Raw genomic sequence first — 22,268 nt, 5'->3', positions numbered from 1 at the left:
ACTTTTGTCTTTCTACTCCAATCTTGCACATTAAGGGTGCCTTTGTCCTATTACCCTTGCTAGATTGTTGTAATCCTTATTGTGTCCTCCTTCCTTTGGACTTTGGTATCTACAAAGTGTATTGATTTGTTATGGGTAGGTTTGAGTTGGTTGATGCTAGTTGAGGTGCTTTGTTGGGAGATTATAATTTTGTTAATGGATGTGGAGAGGGATATTGATACTTAGATATTTGCATCGCCTTATGCTTGTCATTTGAGATCCATACAAGTTACATGGTCTTAACAAAAGGAATAAATCATTGGTCATTCTACTACTATAATAGAGTATTGAGAAGTTGTCAATGTCACCCAAGAAACTACTTGGATTCATGATCTTCTAGGAAGGATGGATATTATTCAATGTATGCCTATCATATTGATATGTGATAAGAAAACCTATTACGATAGTTTATATTGTAGTTACTCATGCTAGCTCCAAATATATTTAGACTAATTAATGTTAGCCTAGATATCACATTGTCACCGTGGACCAGTTACAATCGTTATACAGCTACAGTTAACTCAATCTAATCTTATAAATACTCCTCTATTCATCAAATTAATTATTGATGAAGCATTTTTCTCCCACAATTCGGTAACAGATCAATACTAATTCTATCCTATGTAGCCTTGATTCCTGTGGTATCATAAATATTTTGAAGTCTTGTATGACAGCCTCCCTGCCCCTAAGTGGAAGTTAATCACAATAGCATAAGTGCCAGGAAAAGTTTGCGTGAAGATAAAAGGAAACATGTAACATAGCTCAAAGACACTCCATGGTCTTTTAGATGGTAAACGTCTTTGTCAGCATAAAAGAATTGACCAAGGACTGGGCTTAAAAATGTTTGGTACTTCTTTTGTTATTGGTCCATCAGTTTGGAACAATAAGATAGTGAACAACTGTAGATAAAAGAATCTAACCATATGCATGATAATGAAATCCGTTGCCATGGCGGCATGTTGAACTAAAAAGGAGAAAAGGCGTTAGATGTTGCTATCGTCAGAAGAAAAAAAATTCTCATTATTTCTCTTCATTTCAAAGTTTGCATATGATAATATTGAGGATAGCAAGTAGATTGTGTTAATGTAATCAGATCAAATATATCACATATATTTTTATATTATTGTTCTACTGTGTAAATCATGTGTATTTGCTTCCACACTGATTGATTGCCAAGAAGATGTTAATCAGTGCATCCGAGGAGTTAACATATGCAGATATTTCTGAAGATAATCCTAAATAAGACAATCCCACATTTTAATCAGTGCATCGGAGTTAACATATGCCAACATTTTGTTGGGCTCTCAATGACGCTATTTTAAGCATTTGCATTTTACCTTTTCTGTTTTGCCTGCTATTTGTGGACATTTTCGTAAAAGATTTGAAGTGGGTGCGACAGTGATTGTGTGTGATTGGTATGCATTCTGATTTGTGGTTTGGAGATTTAGATTCCAGAATTGAATAAAATATTATTGTATGACTTCAAGTATTTAAAAGATATTGGTTGTTTTCAGGAGAAGATTTTTGTGGAAGATGAAACCAAAAAAATGTGTAATTTTATGACCCATATTTTACAACAAAATTTATTATTATGTTATATTATGTTTGGACTTTTGGGGTTATATTTATTATATCTGATAATGCCTTTAAAAAATCACTTCAACGTAAAATGAATAAAGTGTAACAAGGTCAATTTGAAGGTCAAAGATAACATTTTTAATTTTTTTTTATTTTTTATTTTTGCATGAAACGCATTATTTTTTATGTTAATGGATTAAAAAATAATTACAATATGAAGTTTGTTTTTCGAAGGTAGGTGAGGGATTTGATGAATTCAATATAAATTTGTCTCTAGATAGTTCACAAGGATATGATTGAGAATTGTATGTATAGAATAGAATCCAACAAAACACAGTGCATAGCTTTGACACTAATCTATTGGAAATAAAATCCCCAAAATAAAACTCAAACCATAGATATTACTGCTCTATTTGCTAAAAACTAGCAATGGAAAAAATACAGACCACATACCGAGCTAGAGACAATTTTCTATTTTCTACTCAATCATGTAATTAAAATTTACAAAATATTCAATTTCAGATTAGAGTAATGATTACAAATAATTTATCTGTGGTGATCTAGAGTTGCACCCAATCACCAGCAATCTAGAGCTGATCTGAACTCCCTATTCCTATGCTCGTCTAGAGCTTCATATGACTATATTTCCCACTCCTCAAAATAATAGCTAATGTTGTAACATTCCCCTACTTAAAACTGATTTTGAAACTCTTCCTACTAACTATTTATTGCAAACATTCCCTCTACTTGTCTCATTCTATCCTCTACCAAAAATCCCTTTCAAATTCAAATTTTAAACATACCAGCCACCATTAACTTCACGGTTGTGAAAAACATGAATCTACTACTGTTATGTCAAAGGATGGAAGAGGGACGAAGCTCCTAGTAAGATCTTCAATGAATGGCTTCTAATAGGTAAGTGCTTATAGGGAGGGGTCAAGACAATAAATTTCCAACACTCCCTCTTTGTCCTAGGTCATCTTTCATGCTCTATCTACAATAATATGAACAATTCTAGAGCTACTTCTTGGCATTGAAAGCATTCTCTATGTCTTCATGAAAATATCTACAAGTTGTTGTTCGTACCTACAATACTTAAGTTTTATCACTATTTTCAACCATATAAAGGAAAACTATGGGTTATTTCTTCAAAACCATGAGATAGCTCTTGAACCCAAATGGAGCACATATATCCCAATGTGATCTTCCTATCTTCTATAATTCCTTCCCAGTCACTATCCCTACATCCAACCAATCTAAACTTATTTGTTGTAGTATACAAATTTCATATCCTTTACTTCCATTTATATACCTTAGGATTCTCTTAGTTGCTTGCTAGTGTATTTGCTTTGGAGTTTCATTAAATCTAGAAATTAGACTTATTGCATCCATTATATCAAGCCTCTTGTCAAATAAATTAGACTTCCAGCTAAAATTATCTACATAGTTGGATTCATATTGTTGTTTCTATCTTACTTGCACAATATTAGTCCTATAAATGTTGATGTTGGTGTAGGTTTTCTATATTGCATGCTAAATCTCTTTAAAATATCTAATGTATACATTTCTTGAGGTATAAAAATGACATCATCCATTGTAACACTTATATACCTAAAAAATACCTCAAGGGACCTAAATATGTCATTTCATAGTTTCTTTTTATGGTCTTTTTAAAATTAGCAATGAGGAAATCATAATTTCCTATGAAAACCAAATAATCTACATACAAGACAACAATTAAAATCTTAAAATTGGTTGTCAAGATATAAAGAATAGGCTCACCATCATTTTTTTGAAAGCCATTTCTCACCAAATATGAGTCAATCTTGATTTACCATGCTTGTGGTGTTTTCTTCAGCCCATAAAGAGATTTCTTAATCCTATATACTTTATTTTCTTTTTCTATAACTTTATAGTTGGGTAGGTCCTCCACATACACTTCCTCTTTCAATACTTCATTCAAGAAGGTAGATTTCACATCCATTTTAAATACCTTCCACTTGTGTTGGGATATTAATTATAAGATTGCACACATGGTTTCCATCCTTGCAACTAGAGCACATGCCTCATCATAATCTCTACCAAACTAAGATTTATAACCCTCAACCACAAACCTTCCTTTGTGCCTCTCTACTATTCCTTTGACACTTCTCTTGGTCTTATAGACCCACTTCACTCCAATAACTTTCTTATTGGGAGGCAAAATTAGTGAGCTCTAATGTTCTATTCCTATCTAATACATCTATCTCCTCATCCATAGCCACACAAAAATTCTCTTCTTTTACAACATCCTAAAATTTAATTGCCTCACTATGAGAAAAGAATGTGAAATCCAAATTTTCATCAAAATCATCGTCATACCTTTCATTTTCATCAATCTCTTTTAGGCTCTTTATTTTTCTTAGCACTAGGGAGACAAGAGTTGGGTCTGAAATCTCAGTACTTTAACATACATAACATCTTTAGAGCTATATATTCTCTATATTTGATTTGTGTGTAGTGGTCCAAATTTGTCCAGAGCTTTGTGTAACTGAACAAAATTGTTGTCTATTTAAATGCTTATCTATGTTTTGAGCTCTTTAGATTTGACTATTTGAGTTCATATGTGAATCTAGGGTTCTCTAGAGCTAGCTACTAGGCTCCATACCTATTGCAACATAATATTCATTCTCTTCATGCACTTCTTATTTTTCATCAATAGGAAATCTAATTGAGATGCCTAGAGAGAAGTCCATCAAGCCATCCCATGATTCATTCTCAATGTACTCAACATCCATATTTCTAACTACTTTATTGGTGATTGGGTTATACAAGCTATATGGTTTGGACTCTTCACTATACCCCATGAAAATACACTTCTCAGCCATGTCATCTAACCTTTTTCCCCTTATAATTTGACACAAATGCATATGCCACACATCTGAATACTCTTAGGTCCTCAATTGTGCATGCCTCATTTAGAATCTTGTCACATGCAATACTTGTGGAGATTCTACTTATCAAATAAAATTTTATTGCTATATTATCTCCCAAATATTCATTTGGGTACCCTTGTCTTTCAACATACTCCTTGCCATCTCCACGATGGTTCTATTTTTCCTTTTAGTGGTTAGATTTTCTTATGGATTATTTATTTCTATCCACCCCTTTTTTATGTCATGATGCTTATTTAATTTCACACTAAATGAAGGTATACTCTTCCCCTTTATCTACCCTAAGGACCTTTACAAAGTGTCCACTTTTTTTCTCATCCTAGGCCATAAACACTTGAATTTATCAAATGCTTTAGATTTATTCTTCAAAGAAAAGACCTATGTTTTATGGTTGTAGTCAAATATGAAGGTCATAAAATATTGATTCTTTCTAAGGTTTGCATAGGTCTACACAAATGTGTCTGCACTACCTCTAATGGTGTTCTTTCCCTTTAAGAGTGGCTGCATTGAAAGGGTTTTATATGTTTGTTGCCTAAAATGAAGGCTTGACATCTACCAACTAGCTCTATAATAGTTATACACCTCTAACCATACCCTTCATGGATAGAAGACTCAAACCAACATAACCTAGATGTCCATACTTTAGACTACAAAGTCTGGAGGGATATTGAATGACATTATTAAAGATTGACTGATATTGTATTATTGTACATTTTTAATAGCTAAAAGGTGTAGCTATAGACTGAGATGAGCTCAAAATGTTTCTATACTCAATGGAAACATTTAGTTCTTTGTCATTTGTGCTATTGCAACAATATTATTGTTCTCATTCTTATCAAAGATGGTGCATTCTCCTTTTTTCATTTATACTTTGTAATCTCTTTGGATCATAGTCTAACACTCAATAGATTGTGCTCAGTACTAGGAGAAAAAAGAGATTCTCTATCTCCTTATTTTCATCTTTCTTGGTGCAAATCCTATTAGGCCCTTCACCCACAACTACTTTTATTCCATTATCCCTAGTTTTAACCTTATAGTTGACATTTTATCAATTAAAGGAAATAAGAATTCATTACAACTCACGTGTTTGATGCATCCATTGTCCAAATACCATGCTTCAAAATTGCCTCAATCATAAATATTGCACATGATGAGCTCCTTTGACTGATCATGTTTTTTTTCCAACAATAACTTAAATAATGATCAAACTTATGACAATGATAACATTCAAGATTTCCTTATCATACATCTAACTCAATTAGTTGTTGTTCTTCCTTGTTTTGGAGCTAGACTAGGCACTAATTTCTCCCTCTTGGCTATGTGTTTGTCCAAATCTATCTACTCCAAAAAATCCTCATTTAGACTTGCTTCTAACTCTACCTCTTGTGCTCTATATTGAGTTGTTTCTACTACTCTCTTGCCTCTTGTATTCGCAAATATTTCTCTTGAAAAATTGTAATAGACTTATTTATTCATTTCTCATGGGTTTGAAGTGAACCCATCAACTCATCCACCATCAATTTTAAGAGGTAATTTTTATGTTCAATGACAATCACTATTACATAAAATTGAGAAGGTACACTTTTGGGGACTTTCACCATTATTGTCTACTCTTCCATGGTTTCACCATTTATCCTTAGCTGGTTTATCAAACTAGAGACTCTTGTGTTAAAATTTTTAATGGAATTAGTGTCCCTCATTTTGATAGTCTTGAAAACTCTTTGAAGCATCTAGAGCTTTAATAATCTAATTTCATCTATCCCTTTTTTACTAGTTTGGAGGATTTTCCAAGCTTCCTCTCATAATTATCTATAGCTAAATTCTTGAAAAAATGGCCTTTATCAAGGCTGTCTCTACCAAACTCAATGCCTTTCCATCATTCATCCTTGTCTCCTTCAATTGTCTATTTTGGTTTTTTGTTAGGGTTTCAAACTATGTTGGGTTAGTCACATCTATGAATCCACTAACCACCATCTCCCACATTTTAATTGTGAACATAATGGTCTTCATTTTCTTTTCCTAGATATCATAGTTTTTTCTATTAAATGATGATAGTTGTTGCCAACTCTTAATGTCCTCTCCAGCCATGTATCCAACTCAACTAGTCTATAATATCCAAAAAAAAATTAATTCACTAAAGACTTTGGGCCTACTAGACTTGATACAAATTGTAGGGATTAAAATCATAGTAAAGAATAGAATGCATATATGTAATACAAATTTGTTAAAAATAAAACCCCAAAATAAAAATAAAAACCACATAGATTGCTACTTTAATTTCCAAATAACTTGTAATGCAAAAAATACAAACCATAAATAGAGTTGGAGGTAATTTTTATTTAATATTCAATCATAAAATTAATATTTATAAAATATTTAAACTGATATCACACTATTGATTACAAATAAATTATCTGCAGTGATCTAGAGTTCAACGCAATCACTAACAATCTATAGTTGCTCAAAAATACCTATTCCTATGTTTGTCTGGAGCTATATGCTAAATTATTCTTCTATCTAGATCTTCTTGCTACTACACCACTCAATCTGCACAAACATAACTACTACTGTAATATTCATTTTCTTAAAAATTCTATTCAAACTCTTCCAACTAACCATCCATAGAAAAACATTCCCTCTATTTGTCTCATTTTATCCTCTACAAAAAACCTCTCTCAATTTCAAATTTCCAACTTACCAACCAGTACTAAATTCACTGAATTTAAACATTAATTTGTTGTTGATATGTCAAAGGAGGGAGGTATGAAAATCCCATGAATATCTTCAATGGATGACTTCCTATAGGTAGGTGACTATAGGGAGGATTTTAGACAATAACTTTTGAATATTATACCCTTACAAGGGTCATGATAAAACTTGATGGATCCCTATGAGTGAAACTTAGAATAAGCTATTGTCCTATGATTTGAGAATCTATATTTTACAAGATTGAATAAATTTGGTAGTTTTGAAACTTCGGAAATTAGCTTAGAGCTACACCCTTATGAGAGTTACAAGGTAGCTTGATGGAGTTCTACCTAATTCACCATTTTATTCTTTAAATAAATATCTTCTCAAAATCTTGAATTTGTTTTGTGTAATTAGCATGTTGTTTTTGAGTGATGTAAACTTTAAGGGGAGGTTCCTTCACAAAGTCAAATTTTAAATTTTAGGGATAATGTGATAAGGAGGGAATATTAGTGTAGATATTACATTAGGTCTATGAAGAAATCACAATTATTATATAATTATAGTTAAATTAATCTCTTTTATTTATTTTCTCCTCTCTTCATCAAATTAATTACTAATCAGGGATTTTCTCCCTATATAATGCATGATCAAGCCTTTGCATGACTAAACTTTCTTATGATATATATATGCATTCCTAACTCTCACAATGAAACAAGTACTTACCAATACTTCTTTTAGGGCTACCCTTATATAAGAAGTGTCTCAATTAATAATTATTATAATATATTAAAATAAAACATATAAAGAGAATAAATCATCCCTATAACTCATAACATGTCAATACTTATTGACAATCTAGGAACCTACAACAAACACCACCATTGTAATTCAAGCACATGAAACTCCTTGGCAACATAAAATATAGATTTTATTATCAATTGTAGGATACACCTATTAGAATCAAACAATATATAAACTTTGGATTGGGTCAAATGGATAAATTAGAGGAAGTGTGTTAGGATAGCTGACATTAGCTTTGCATTCCATGTTGCTTTAAAAATTACCTAGAGGACATGATAGGAAAATAATTAGTTTTTTTATTATATGATAAATTGAAATCCCATCTTTACAAAGTGAACTTGTCTAAGTGATGGAGAGAAGAAAAAATGGGAAAAGATACCCCTTAAGAATCTACTTTTTGAATTTGAAGGTTCATGCTTTGGGCACCCAATCTGGGAAGGTGAATTTTTTTCCATTTAGTGATCTAAAGAGACATCAAGAAGTTACAAAACATCTTTGAAGCAAAAGAGTTGAGTGGCTTTGGGTTAGGCAATCATGTTAGAGTCATGCAAAGTATATTATTTTATTATCATGTCAATTGGTTTTCCATTATCCTAGGCATGGATTTTTGCAAGTTGTCTCTTACCTCTTGTTTTCGGATATCATAGTGGTTTTCCCTCTCACATTTTATTTAATAAATTGGAGCCATGAAATGGTAATGTCATGTTGATTTCTTATTGGTAGCAAGATTTTGTTGAGTTGATTAAATAATGTAGTAAATTTGTTGTACTTATCTTTCTAAAGATTAATAATATGTTTTCCCTCTTTCTTGTGTAGATTTTTTTCCCAAAAGAATTAATCCATGTAAATTTGGTGTTTCTAAGGTTTGATTATTTCTCTATTAATGTTTAATGTGCGATCACATTCCTAAATCTAAATTGGTAATCTTATTTCAAATTTTAATACACACACATATGCTAATATTGCAAGATTTCTTCACATTTTTTAAATATTTGGTATTAGGGCTAATGGTTCTATTGAGAGGGTGATATCTTTCTTTTAATAATTGAATACTTTTATTATAACAAGAGATTTTATTTTGCGCTATTTTTCATATTTGTGAAGAGGATTGAAAATCACATGGGCCTCTACTTCTTGCAAAGATATCAATAAATTCAATGGCATTGGCTATGATGTGTGGAATTTAAAGATAGAGGGTCTCTTGGAAGAGAGACATCAATGGTTGTTGATTTCACAAGTAAAAAACAAATAAACAATGATATATTAACATTGGAAGATGTTGGACAAGAAGGCATAAGGAACAATTTGGTTGTGTCATACAAACTCCATCCTCTTAAATTTATCCACAAATGACTTTGCATACAATTTGTGGAAGAGGATAGGTGATATTTCTGAAAATAAAAGATTAAACAATAATTTATATCTCAAAATAAATTTGTATTCTTTTAATATGAAAGATGGTGATTCAATTGTAGATCATTCAAATGCATTCAACTTAATCAGAGGTAAGCTTAGATTAGTAGATGTTAATATTATTTACACAATTTTCCCAAAGGAAGGAATCTCATTGGATGAAGTGGGTATTCAAAATGAAGTTTGGAGTAGACAATTAGTTAGAGTAGTATAAGGCTAGACTGGTGGCCAAGGGCTACTCCCAAAGAGGGAGTTTACTTTGGTGAAAATTTCTCTTCTATTTCTAACTTGACTTCTATTAGATTGCTATTATTTATTATTGGTAATTATGATTTTGAATAGAGAAAATGGATACTAAAACTACTTTGATGTATGGGGGATCTTGAGGAGAAAATTCATATATGACATCCCAATGGTTTTATGGTGAAAGGAAATGAACAATTGGTTTATAGGTTAAAGAGATCTTTGTATAGTTTGAAGCAATCACCCAAGATGTGCTACCATAATTTTGATTCTTTTGCATTAAAGTAAGTTTTATAAGGAATGAGGAGGATTATTGTGTTATTGATGATAAAATACTAGTTATTGTGTTATGTTAATGATATGTTTATTTGTAACAATAAGGTGATGGTTAGAGAGCTCAAGATTGAGATTTATGGTACATTTGATATAAAGGACTTTGGGCTATATGTTTTTCTTTTTCGGATGTATATCAATAGAGATCAAGCTCACAAAAATCTTTAGCTAAATTAGACTAAGTATATTTATATTATTTTGTACAAGTTTAATATGCATTTCTATAAGCTAGTTAGTATTCCATTTCTCGATGGTAATAAGTTGAGTTTAGACATGTGTCATAAATCTAATGATAATTTTGAGGAAATATCTAAGTTTCCTTATTCTAATGTCACTGGTAGTTTAAAGTATGCAATAATTTACACTATATCAAATATAACATAAATAAAAAAATTTGAGAGAAAGCATATGTTCAATCTTGGTAGAAACCATTAGACACTTTTTCAAAGGGTGTTTAGATATTTGTGAGTACTTTTGATTACTATTTGGTTTATCATGGTACTTATGATGAGGTTAAGTTATTAGACATACAAGAGTTTGTTTGTGTAGATTGGACATGTGACATGGATAGACAAAGGTTCACTAATGACCATATATTTACTTTCTTTGGAGGAGAAATGAGTTGTATGAGTAAGACCAAGCCTACACTTGCATTGTCCACCATTAAAAAAGAGTATATCACTGCTACACATATCTCTAAGGAGGTGTTATAATTGCACAATCTTTGTAATGGTATTTTTTTAGTGCAAAGCTATGAGGATGAGATGTAATAGTCAAAGTCTTATTTGTTTGGCCAAAAATATGATGTATCATGCTTCTACTAAAAATGTTGATGTTTAGTATCACTTTGTGATAAAAAAAGGTTGAGAATGGTAAGATCTTGATAGAAAAGGTTCACACTTTGGATAGTGTTAAAATTTCTCTTTCAAACCAAGTGACAACAAAAACTTTATCTTAGTGCAAGAAAGCCATGGGTCTTGATCAATGTAATTGATTTTACTATTTCTATATCTTGGATATAATTGTAATTCATAATGCCAAGGAAGCAAATGTTAGGATAGGTCTATGTTGATGGGTTTCCATGTTCCTTGGAAAGTGTTTTAGTGGACATGAAAGGAAAGAAAATTAATATTTGTGTTATATGAAAAATTATAGTTGCACATTTAAGAGGTGAACATGTGTGAGTGATGAAGTCAAAAAAAATAAGAAAAGAAGTCTCCTAGTTGTCTACTTTTAAAAATTTGAAGAGTTGTTCTTTGGGTGCTCAAATTTGAAAGGTGAAAATTTGTCTATTGAGTGATCCAAAGACTCATTGGGGAGTTCTAAATAATATACGAAGTGGAAGCATTGAGTGGCTATGGGTTAGGTGCTCATGTTGGAGTCATGTGAAATATATTATTTTATTACAATGTTTGTTAGAGTTCCATTATTCCAGACATGGGTTTTTGGAAGTGGTTTCATATCTCTCCTTTCTAGATATCGCAATGATTATTTGCGTAACAATAATCTATATATTTGATACATGAGATGGTAATGTGATGTTGATTTCTTATAGGTAACAAGGTATTGCTAAGTTTATTAGAAGAAAGTAGTAAAGTGTACTATTATAAATCTATTTGTGAAGATTATTAATATACTTTCCCTCTTTCTTATGTGGAGATTTTTCCTCTAAGGTTTTCTCCACATAAATTTAGTTTTTCTATAGTTTTCTAATTTTTTGTATTTGTTGACTATGAAATAAAATACATATATCCAATTTAGTAATATTATTCCCATATTTGCATATGCATACATAAGTTAGTATTGCAAGAATTATTCACCTTTTTTTCAACAAAGTGATTTCCTTCAATTAAATACCATGAAATTTTCATACCATTTTTTCTAAGAAATACCATTACTAATGGATTTATGATTGTTTAAATTATCATAACAATTTATTTTTATTTTTTCTAGAACAAATACTATTAAAGTCCAACAATATTCCATTAAGCTCTAATGGTGTTACCTAGATTTTTACCAGCCACCTATGCTTTCACCTTTCTTACCACATTATTTTTTGTAGCACATAACCCTATAACCTTGAATTTATACTTATTAAAATGTTAATTACTTAAATCTTTTGAATATATCATAGAAATAAATTGATAGTGTAGGTTGGAATAATAAATGTGGTCTTTACTATTACCTAATAGAACTGATTTACTTTCTATATAATAGGAAAATTTTATTTCTGCAATATTAACCTTATAACACATTGTCCTTTGAATATTCAATTCTACTTAGTAGACATACTAGGTTCACCACTACCACTAGTTGAAAATAATTGTCTCCTATTGATCATCACATGTATCAATCTTACCAATATAAATTCCTCCTATATCATATACTCATATATAGCCTATTATATATAATTCAAGGGCCCAATACTATCACCAAAGAATTGAGGAGGATTACTATATTCAGACTTGCAATCCAAGACGATAAAGTCATAGACATACAAGGTCGCAGCCCTAATTTTGAGATGCCATGCGACTAGGATTTGTACTAATGCAAGAAGACTCGTGATGGTGTTTGCAGAGAACTTGAGGAGGAAGCGTATAGTCAGAGAATAATAATCTGATATGATTTAAGGAACATGTGAGTACTGTTTTCTTAAGACCTCATGCTTCAAAGAAGTTCTTCTGTTTATGATACCATCTTACAGTAGAGAGAGAAAATTTACATTCTTGTTTATGAAGCCGTGTGAAAGAATATTGATGTGGAAAGCAAATGCATAAAGAATGAAATACACGTGGATTGGTAAAAGATGCTTTTGTTTTTGAAAGAGTTACTGAATTGCATTAGCAGTAAGGTACAAAAACATCCTAGATAGATTCTATAGAGAGTTTATTTTTCTTTGGAGATATTAAGAGGGAGATATTTGAAAGTCTGATTTAAAAAAATATAATGTGGTTTGATTTGAAGGTTGTCATGAATGATTATTGAAAGTGAATTTGTCATGATTTTTAGATCAAAAATAATGGAGAGAAAGCTATATTTGTTATATTTGTTAGTTATGTGTTGTGTGGGTCCAAACATTGTGACATTCCTTTCTTGTAATGAAAGATAGGAAATTTTATATATCAAATCAAGTAGTTTGGTTGAACAAGCATGGAACAATAATTTGAGGACTTGTAAATGTCTACATAGTCTCATATTAGTGATAAATTAGAGCAAAATTGCTTTGGAGGAATAAGTGGGGAAGTGTCTAATGTTGATATTTAGCAATATTCATAAGGACAATTACATGTGCTTACTAGAATTTTTAGAGTATGGGCTTATTGATGGAGTGATTGATCAAAAGTTTATTATACTTATTACCTCTCTAGTAAAAGTTGGAGTACTTTATTGATTGCTATTATTTGGAGGGTAAAGTTTAACACAATCAATCTTGGAGGCCGATGACACCGGAGGATGATGGAATTTCCATCATCTCAAGTTAGCTTCTTGCTTTGAGATGATGCTTTGTATGAAAATCATTTTTGGGTTTAAATTTTTGTTTTCCTTTTAGTTTTCCTTGTAGATGTTGATGGATTCAAAGAATACATATATTGTGAAGTTTTGATTATTGAGACATGTTTGGGTTCGGTGAAGAGCTCAAGTATGGATGGTTGCCTGAAGAGTTCACAAGACTATGATCACAAATTATCACCTTTGTGATGGTCAAGAGACAATTTGGAGGATTTTTGTCGAGAATAATTCAGTGTCTATGATTTGAGAGTTCAATACTAAGAGCTCAAGGATTTAGCTTGGAGCTACAACTTTACGAGATTCATAAGGCAACTCGAAGGAGTTCCAATTGATTCACGATTTTGTTTTTCAAGGAAATATCTAATCCAATATATGTATTTATTTTATGTTTTCAACCAATTTTGTTTTGTAAGCCTTAAAGGGGTGTCCCTTGGCTAGGTGGGCCTTGAGATCTAGATGATATATTTTTATGAACAATGTTATAAGTGGGGCAATGTTGGTGTAATTTGTATTACATTGTAGTTGCTATGGTTAGTTAGTAGTTGTCTAACTATCAACTATCATGTCATACATTGTCTAAAATGTTCTCTGCTTTGTTTAATAGAATATCAAACATTAACCTATCTTGCTCTCATTTATATAATCACTTCCTATCAACATATGCATACTTTGAACGACATGAACTTGACACCTTAACTTAGAACCCCCACTTTAGCATTAAATAACAGAACAAACATTCAGATTCCAAGGAGGTGGGTCTGGAGGTGAACTTGGATCCTACGGGAGATAAGGTTTAGGATGGCTCCCATCTGGATATTGACCTATGTTTCAAAAATGGCACAAACTGCTTCAACAAGGTTTTCCTTTGGGTTCAGAAGGAAATAACTAGCATAAAAGAAAAAAAACCCAAGAGGCCAACAAAATTGAAACTTTAGAAGCTATTGGCACTAGTAAATTCAGTTCCCTCCCTAATTGTTTAAGTGAGCTTACCAAGGCAATCAGTAAAGCTGAGGAAATCATTAATTCCCAACGTAATAGCTTCCAAATCTTGGAAAATAGAGCTAGGGCTACTAAAAAAAGGCTGGAAGGGGTTGAGAATATGCTCAAAAAGATTGGGGTTCAGAGTCATAAGATTTTAAAGGCCGCCTCTGAAAGCATTAAGGTTCTTATCAACAATCTTGAAAGTGACCAAGGGGAAAAGGCTTTTGGGGACAACACAGAGGTGAAGGAAGACATCCCTGAAGATAAGGAGACTAGTCATGGTAGAAGAACTTGCGCAAGCACCAGAAAGAAGCAAAGCCAAAGCAGGTAGATTGAGGAAATCAAGCGGACTGCTGAGAACATGGAGCAACTGGAGTTGGAAGCTACCAAGTTGCTAAAGAAATTTACCTAGCCTTGTCTTTTTTCTACTTTTTCTGTTATCTTATCTTTAGGTCCCGTGTGTTGTGTCTTTCTGTTGATGGCTTTTTGTTTTCTGGTCAGTTGTCTTTTCTATGTATGGTGTCTCTTTATTTTTTGATGTGCTCTAATAGCTATCTTTTGATCTAATGTTGTAAAGGGTTTTAGAGGCCCTTCAAAACCTATTTTCCCCTAATAAAAAACAAAACAGACATTCAAATCCAGCCATCAATAAAATGATGTTATATTATCATGATAGGATCATCTAATAACAAAGAACCTAAGATATAATTACAATCATGAGTTCTCTAGAGGCTTGTTTGAAATAAGCTTTGGTTTTTTAAAGAAACCTTATCTATTGCATACATAACCTATGTTTGATATGTCATATCTTATATTATAGAGTAAATTTTCTTCTTTAAAACTAGAAAGAACTATTTTTTAATGTAGAGGCCCTTGATTATTAGTTTCAGTTGGATCAAAATATTATAATCATCAACATAACTAATCTATTTAGAATCTTCTGTATTACATAAAAAAGAAGAATTGGATTTCTTATTTTATTATTTCTAATCTTAAATTTCTCTTACATGAAATTGATGTGACAAATGCATTTCTACGTGACGATTTGGAAGTGCATATATATATATAATTTTATTCACTTTGTCGTTAAATATGTACAATTATAAAAATAGATAATGTGATAGCACTTTCTCAATCAGTTATGTGTAAATTTTTAATAAGTTTAAGATGAAACATATTAAAAATTACTACTATTTTATTTATAATTTATATTTTATATTTAATATAATAGATGGATTATTACTTAGAAAACTAATGGGGATTCATATCTATTGAACTATAAGCAGGTATGACATATATTTTTTGGATAGACTAGATTCAATGTCTCTTTAATCTCTATAAAATAGCTATTGGTTATAATATATTAGACCATGCAGTACTACATGTTGTGGTAAAAATTAATTAACAATTACACTATCACTAAAAAAAATGATTATATGCCATAAAATTAAGTTAAGTTTGAATATTATATTGGAATAGTAAAATTATAATATAATTTCCATAGAAAATATAAATATTTAATTGGGAAATAGTATTCATCACTATATTAAAATATTGAATCAAATTATCTATTGAAGCACTAAATATCAATCGGTAGATATTTTGATAAAAAAATTAATGAAAGTAAAATTTGTCAAGTGTAGATAAAAATTAAGAGTTAAGAAAATGATGTCAATGGATATCTAATATTTAATAAGAATCATAGTCAGAAACATGGTCAATATGTTAGGATTATAGGGCATCTTTTAAATTCTTATGTTATTAAATTTATAAAAATTGATTAAAATATTTGTTGTATATATTTGGACATAAAGTTAATATTAGTTAATGCTCTACTATTAATTAAAAATTATCTTCTATTTTTCACTTATGTATTATTATTTTCAAAATTAACCTTTCTTAATGATACTATATTTTGAACTCGCTTTATATCATGATTTTTCTATATAAATTTCCCTCATGCTCACGTCTATTCATTTTTTTATAAATACACATTATCTATTACAAAAAGGACATGAATTTTATTGTCATAATTACTATATATTTTACAACATTTTAACTTTTCTATAAAAAAATGTTTTCTTGATGATAATGATAATATGATGAACACGTTTCTAACCTAAATTAGCTAAAAACATTACCTTGATATAAGTTTAGGTCTTGTACATATTATTAATACTTGCCCTTAGGCAATACTATGTTATTTCTTTTTTCCCTCTATTGTAATGAAAATTCATTTTTCATGTTTAAATGGTTATTAAATAAAATTATTTAGAACAATGAAAACAAAATATTTTCTTTTGTTTTATATTTTTCAACTTTTTTCTATAATATAAATGCATGTTTTTTAACTTTATAATTTACAAAAATTATTTTACTTGTAAATGATTGGCTAATATTAGTTACAATAAATAAATATTTCTAATAATTATAACAAATATTATTATTAAACTAAAAATTATTAAGGCAAGTACTCGAAAATTATTAAGGCAAGTACTCGCCACTATGTGGCACTTGTTTAAATGGGAATGACGAACTAGTAAAATATTTATACATGTATTCATAAATAATACTATACGGTATTTATTCTTGAAGAACTATATTAATATGGTGATTATAAGAAAGAGCTTAAATAAGATAAGAACAGTAGAATATTATATTGAAAAGATACAAAACCATTTGTAAGTTGTCTTGATTTTATTAAAGTATTTGGAAATACATCTTAAACAAAATACTTTCAATAAATTGTATGATGAATTGAATATAAAATTTGACCATATTTTAATTATTCATGTATTACTTTAATTAACTTTTAATAATATAGAAATAAAAAAAACTGATAAACAAAATATATGCAAGAATTATAATTTATTTTCAAAAAAACTTAAATATATTTAATTATATTAAAATAGTTAATACATAATATAATCTTATTATCATTTATCAAAATTTGAACATTCTAAATATATTAAAATTATTTATATTATACATTTTACACTAAAACTATTTCATATATAGATAACTACTTTTATAAAAGTTGATATTAAATCCATTATTTTACTTATATCTAACAAGTTTAACTTATCTTAAGAGGTGAAGACTTACTAAACTAGAAGAGTGAAGAGACTTCTACAATCTGCTATCATGTCAAATTATTTATTTAGCCTGCCAAAGCATTAGGGGAATAGTTTAGGCAGGATGGAGGCAAGATTTTATCCTTGCAGGAATACTGTATGTTATCCTATGGATCTCATAGAAAGAAATTTAGTAGTAAAACAAATAAAGCTGGTGAGGGTCAATTTATAGAGTAAATGGCTCTCATACAAAAGGCTTATATAATTCAGAGACTATTTATGGGCAGCGGATATATAATATACAATAGACAGACAGAGTTCAGTACCAATTGGAAGAAGTGCATCCCTAACTATACTCCATTTAAAAAAGTTTATCAGCAATACAATAGTCTCTCTTTTTCTTCAATAGTATCTGCAGCTTCTACATTATTTTTAGTCAAATACATTCGTTTTATTCCCGTAGCCAAACACCCATCCTTTAAATTTTCTGAATTCAAACTTGAGATGTCCCTGAAATTACTTGAGATATCTATGGTCATATGATTCTACGGTCTGTCTGTTTCTATATTAGTTGTGTATAAGCATTTCAATGAAAAAGGTGAACGAACAAAGTTAAATGTGATTGAGCTGCAGTGGCCTTTTTTGACTGCACAGGCTAAAAATATACTGCTTAAATACTTAGTATTCAGCACTCTGGTAGAAGACGCGCATTAGTTTCATATTTCTTTCGCTGATAATACATAATTAGGGTTCTCTATTTTCTTGAAGTAGCCTAAACCTCGCAAGGTTTTAGGTGTATTTTAATTAAACGTTTTACTGGCAGAAATATTTCGGTTGAAACAAATGCTTTGACCAAAATCAAAAGATTGGCCGCCTTCCAAACCCTAATTGCGTTGTCCTTGTACGCAGTTCAGTTATCGATGCTCGATTTACCACCAATGAAATCCATCGATTGCAGGCAATTGCTTGACTGTTATAAATGATGGGATTCCTTGGGCTTGTTGACTGTTATAAATGATGGGATTCTTTTTACACAAGGTTTCCAAGGCCGAAAGGTCATCTGCATTTTCAGATTATGCGAGGTTTCATTGATACGTTTCCTCAGTAGTACAAAAGGACCTATACGTTTTTTAAGTAGGGAATCCCTGTAGCGGAATAGTCACCGCCATTCAAGGCTCCGTTATGTACTACCGGGTAGCAGTCGAGATAGACCTGTGACATATTTTGTCCGGATAAAATCAGTGTGGTTGCGAGGAGTACTTTCCGTAGACCGAGTCAGAAGAGATGTGTGAGAAAAACTACGTGTACAGAAATGATAGAGACAGCCTTTTCAATGGACGGACCAGTTAAACGATTGATGTTTCGTTTTCGGCACACGGTTTTGTATTCTTCTTACATCCTGTCACACCTAAATAGCCATGGCCGATTTTGGGAAATTTCAGGCTTCGCTTTTATAGGCATTCAAACACTGATTGAAGTTTCAGGTTACGTTCACGGACTTAACATGAGTGAGTGTGAGAGTGTTGAATTTAAGGGATTGAATAGTCGAAAACTATTTAAATTTAAATCTTTACAGATTTGGGAAAATAGAAGAATCCATATGAAATGACATCCAACGTAGCATTGAAGGAAAAAAAATCTTTACAAATGAAAATAAAGTACAGACCATGAGTATTCCAAGCTTCAAAGTTGGAAACTAAGAAAACAAGAAAGTAAACAATGAAAACCAAAATCCTTCAACTTGATTTTGTGTCTTCTGTGTGATAGATAGTTTAGCCATGTCTTGATAATCATATCAATTCCTAAAGAAAGCAATTAAACCACAGCATAATTTGTACATAATATATGAATGTGCTGACCTCGTTCACCCGTTAGGAAAAGAGCTGTTGAAGAAGCCATCCTGCTGCTGCTGCAAAATTGGTCATGTCAATAAGGAGGCCTAGCAGGAGCCCAAGCATAGGCATCGGAAGGCAGTTGAACATTGAGCAAATTAGGCGGTAGGTTATAGATGGGCATATTGGACGGATCCGTTAACTGCTGATGCTGTGAACCAGGTCCTCCACCACCGGGATTCTGCAAAGCCATGGGCTCTTCCTCATCCAAAGGAAGCCTCTCATAAGTAGCATTCATAAAAGAAGCCGCAATAAGCACAACTGGGCCAGAAGCCACAAGCGCACCCACAACATTCCCTCCCACAACCTGTCCTTGCCCCCCAGCCAAATAAATTGTCAATCCAGTTGCCCCAGGGGGCGCAGGAGGAGGCATGAAAGCACCCGACAGGGACAAAATCTCAAACCTTCCATGGAGCGTCACAATTGCACCCGGGGCAGCCGGTTGCCTTAGCGTAACATTGGTCACAGTTCCACTGCCGCTCAGAATACAAACCCCGCGCTGCCTTCGCCGTGCATACGTCGCAACACTTTCGCCCACATCACACCCATTTGCAATCTCCAGTACATGAGCTCGCAGTGCATTCGCACTGTCCCGGGTTATAATGATGGGTGGCTTAGGCTTATTTTTGGACCCTGGTGGGCGTCCCCTAGGACGCCTCCCTCCTTCCCCGACATCCTGAACGGCCAAACTCTGTTCGCCCTTTCCATTTGCATTTCCATTGTTGTTATTGCTGCTGCTATTGTTTTTCTCATCGCGGCCCCTCTTCTGCCCCCTGCCCGGGCCGCTGTTCCCGCTGTTCTCGTCGTCTGAAGGTGCGTGGAGGTGAAGGGAACCGGGCAGCTGAGAAGTAGCGTAGGCTGAGGGGGCACCTGGATCCATCCCCGCCATCGACACATTCCCCGCCCACCACTTGGCCGCTGCCAGGACTGATTCTCAGATTTCACAAAATCACTACTATTCCTCACTCCCCTCCTCTCCTGGCACAAGATCGTCCTCGTCCTCCTCCTCGCTATTTTTTTCATACACCAACAAACGAATTTCTTCAACACCCGGGGTAAACTTACAGCATAATTCGTAGTTAACCTAATTGCGGCTCTGTAAATCTGAAACCTCTGCAAGTACGAACTAGTACGTGTTGGAACTTGGAGCTGATGATAACTACTGCTGCGTATACAGAGCCGCCCGAAAGCAAAAAAAAAAAGGAAAGACTGGTAAACACCGTGTGCACTGAACCAAAAATTTCTGATGGTACAGTGAAAGAATGGAACACCACGGGCAGGCGCTCTATATGATGATGGGTTAACGTGAGGTTAGGGTTTGGATGGGTCATGGTCGCCCATGGCAATTGACAAGTGGGAGCTCTGCCCTCGGGCCCGCTCTTGTCCTACTATCCATTGCTGGTCCTTTTCTTTTAATGGACGTCATTCACAAATTCATTTTTATTATTTGATATGGGAACACAAGAAGCAAGCACTAGAATCTTTTTGGCTAAGAGCCACCTATTTCATCCATTCTCCCAAATTCATCCGAGGCATGATCCCAGTCTCATAGCTTCCAGTAAATTCGTCCTATCAATCTAACCTCATCCCTTTTACATGTCGGAGCTTGGCACTCATCAAAGCTTATTCTCGATAAACTCATTAAAAACCTTTTAACTTCACCAATAGACCAAAGACCCATTAGCGTTACTACCATTTCTGCATGATCCCAGCTTCATAGTTTCCACTAAATTTGTCCTATCAACCTGACCTCATCTTTTTTACATGTCTCAGCTTGGCACTGAGCAAAACTTATTTCTGATAGGTCCATTAAAAACCTTTTAACTTCACCAATAGACCAAAGACCCATTAGCGTTACTACCATTTCTCCTAGACATAAACTAAATTCGTCCTAGCAACCTGACCTCATCCGTTTTGCATGTCCCAACTTTGCACTCAGCAAGACATAATCCTGATAAGCTCATTAAGAACCTTTTAACTTCACCAATAAACCAAAGACCCATTACCATAACATTGCTGTCATTTCTCTTTCAATGTTACAATCACGTGCAAGTTGAGGTCAAACCCAAAGAGGAGATGCCACGAGGCATTACTTAACCATGGGAGCAAATTCCGGCCGGGCCCGGGCCAGGCTTTATCGAAAGCCTTAAGTTGTAACCTATGCTCTTAGACCTCCGCAGATCTCTTTAGCTTTTCATTGGGGGACAATGTCTCGATATTTACAAAGCACAGCTCATTTTACGCTGCTTGCCGGGCCCGGCCAGATCCTTCCCGTTGGTTGGTTCCTTCAACCGGTCAAAACGCTCTCTGTCCAAAACCCTAGTCCTCGTGCACCCTTTCATTACTTTTCTGCCCTAGAGTAACCGTCATCTGCAAGGCAACCTCGATACCATAATTTGGTCACTTTTCTAATCCTCACATTCTGCGCACAACGCCCTGCTTGCCATGCCCTTCCCTTCCCCTTTGTCTATATGTTTTTTTTTCGCCAAATAGAATACTCTTTTCAGAGATTGAGCTCCGGAACTGCCCTTTATATTTAATTGCTTTCAACGCCATCCATGAACCTTGAGCAGTGCAAATTTGAGGCCCTCATAACTGTAGAGCGTCTTTTCTAAGTCAAACATTTCCCAATTTTTGGCAGACGTTTCAGACAACTATCTTCCATAAACTTTATTAGTTCAAAGTATATCTCAATATCATATTCATGTCTTTGGCTCTCTCAAACTGCCGCGTACATCACACAAAATCGTAGTCACCCCCGATAATTAATAGCATATAAA

At 32.8% G+C, this 22,268-nt stretch overlaps 1 protein-coding gene across 2 annotated transcripts in view; it reads right to left on the bottom strand.

Moving 5' to 3' along the window:
- The window catches only part of LOC131071069 (AT-hook motif nuclear-localized protein 23), a 33,029-nt gene extending 12,147 nt beyond the window's left edge, over nt 1–20,882 (bottom strand). For both annotated transcript variants that reach the window (XM_059219953.1, XM_059219954.1), the window contains exon 1: nt 19,456–20,882. In XM_059219953.1, the coding sequence (XP_059075936.1) occupies nt 19,523–20,377 (855 nt within the window). In that variant the 5' untranslated portion in view covers nt 20,378–20,882 and the 3' untranslated portion in view covers nt 19,456–19,522. The remainder of the gene's footprint in view (nt 1–19,455) is intronic.
- Between the last annotated feature and the right edge of the window lie 1,386 nt (nt 20,883–22,268).

This window comes from Cryptomeria japonica, chromosome 4 (assembly GCF_030272615.1).
Source record: "Cryptomeria japonica chromosome 4, Sugi_1.0, whole genome shotgun sequence".
Taxonomy (NCBI): domain Eukaryota; kingdom Viridiplantae; phylum Streptophyta; class Pinopsida; order Cupressales; family Cupressaceae; genus Cryptomeria; species Cryptomeria japonica.
Note: the sequence above shows the minus strand (reverse complement) of the source record. Positions and strands in the feature narration are given on the sequence as shown.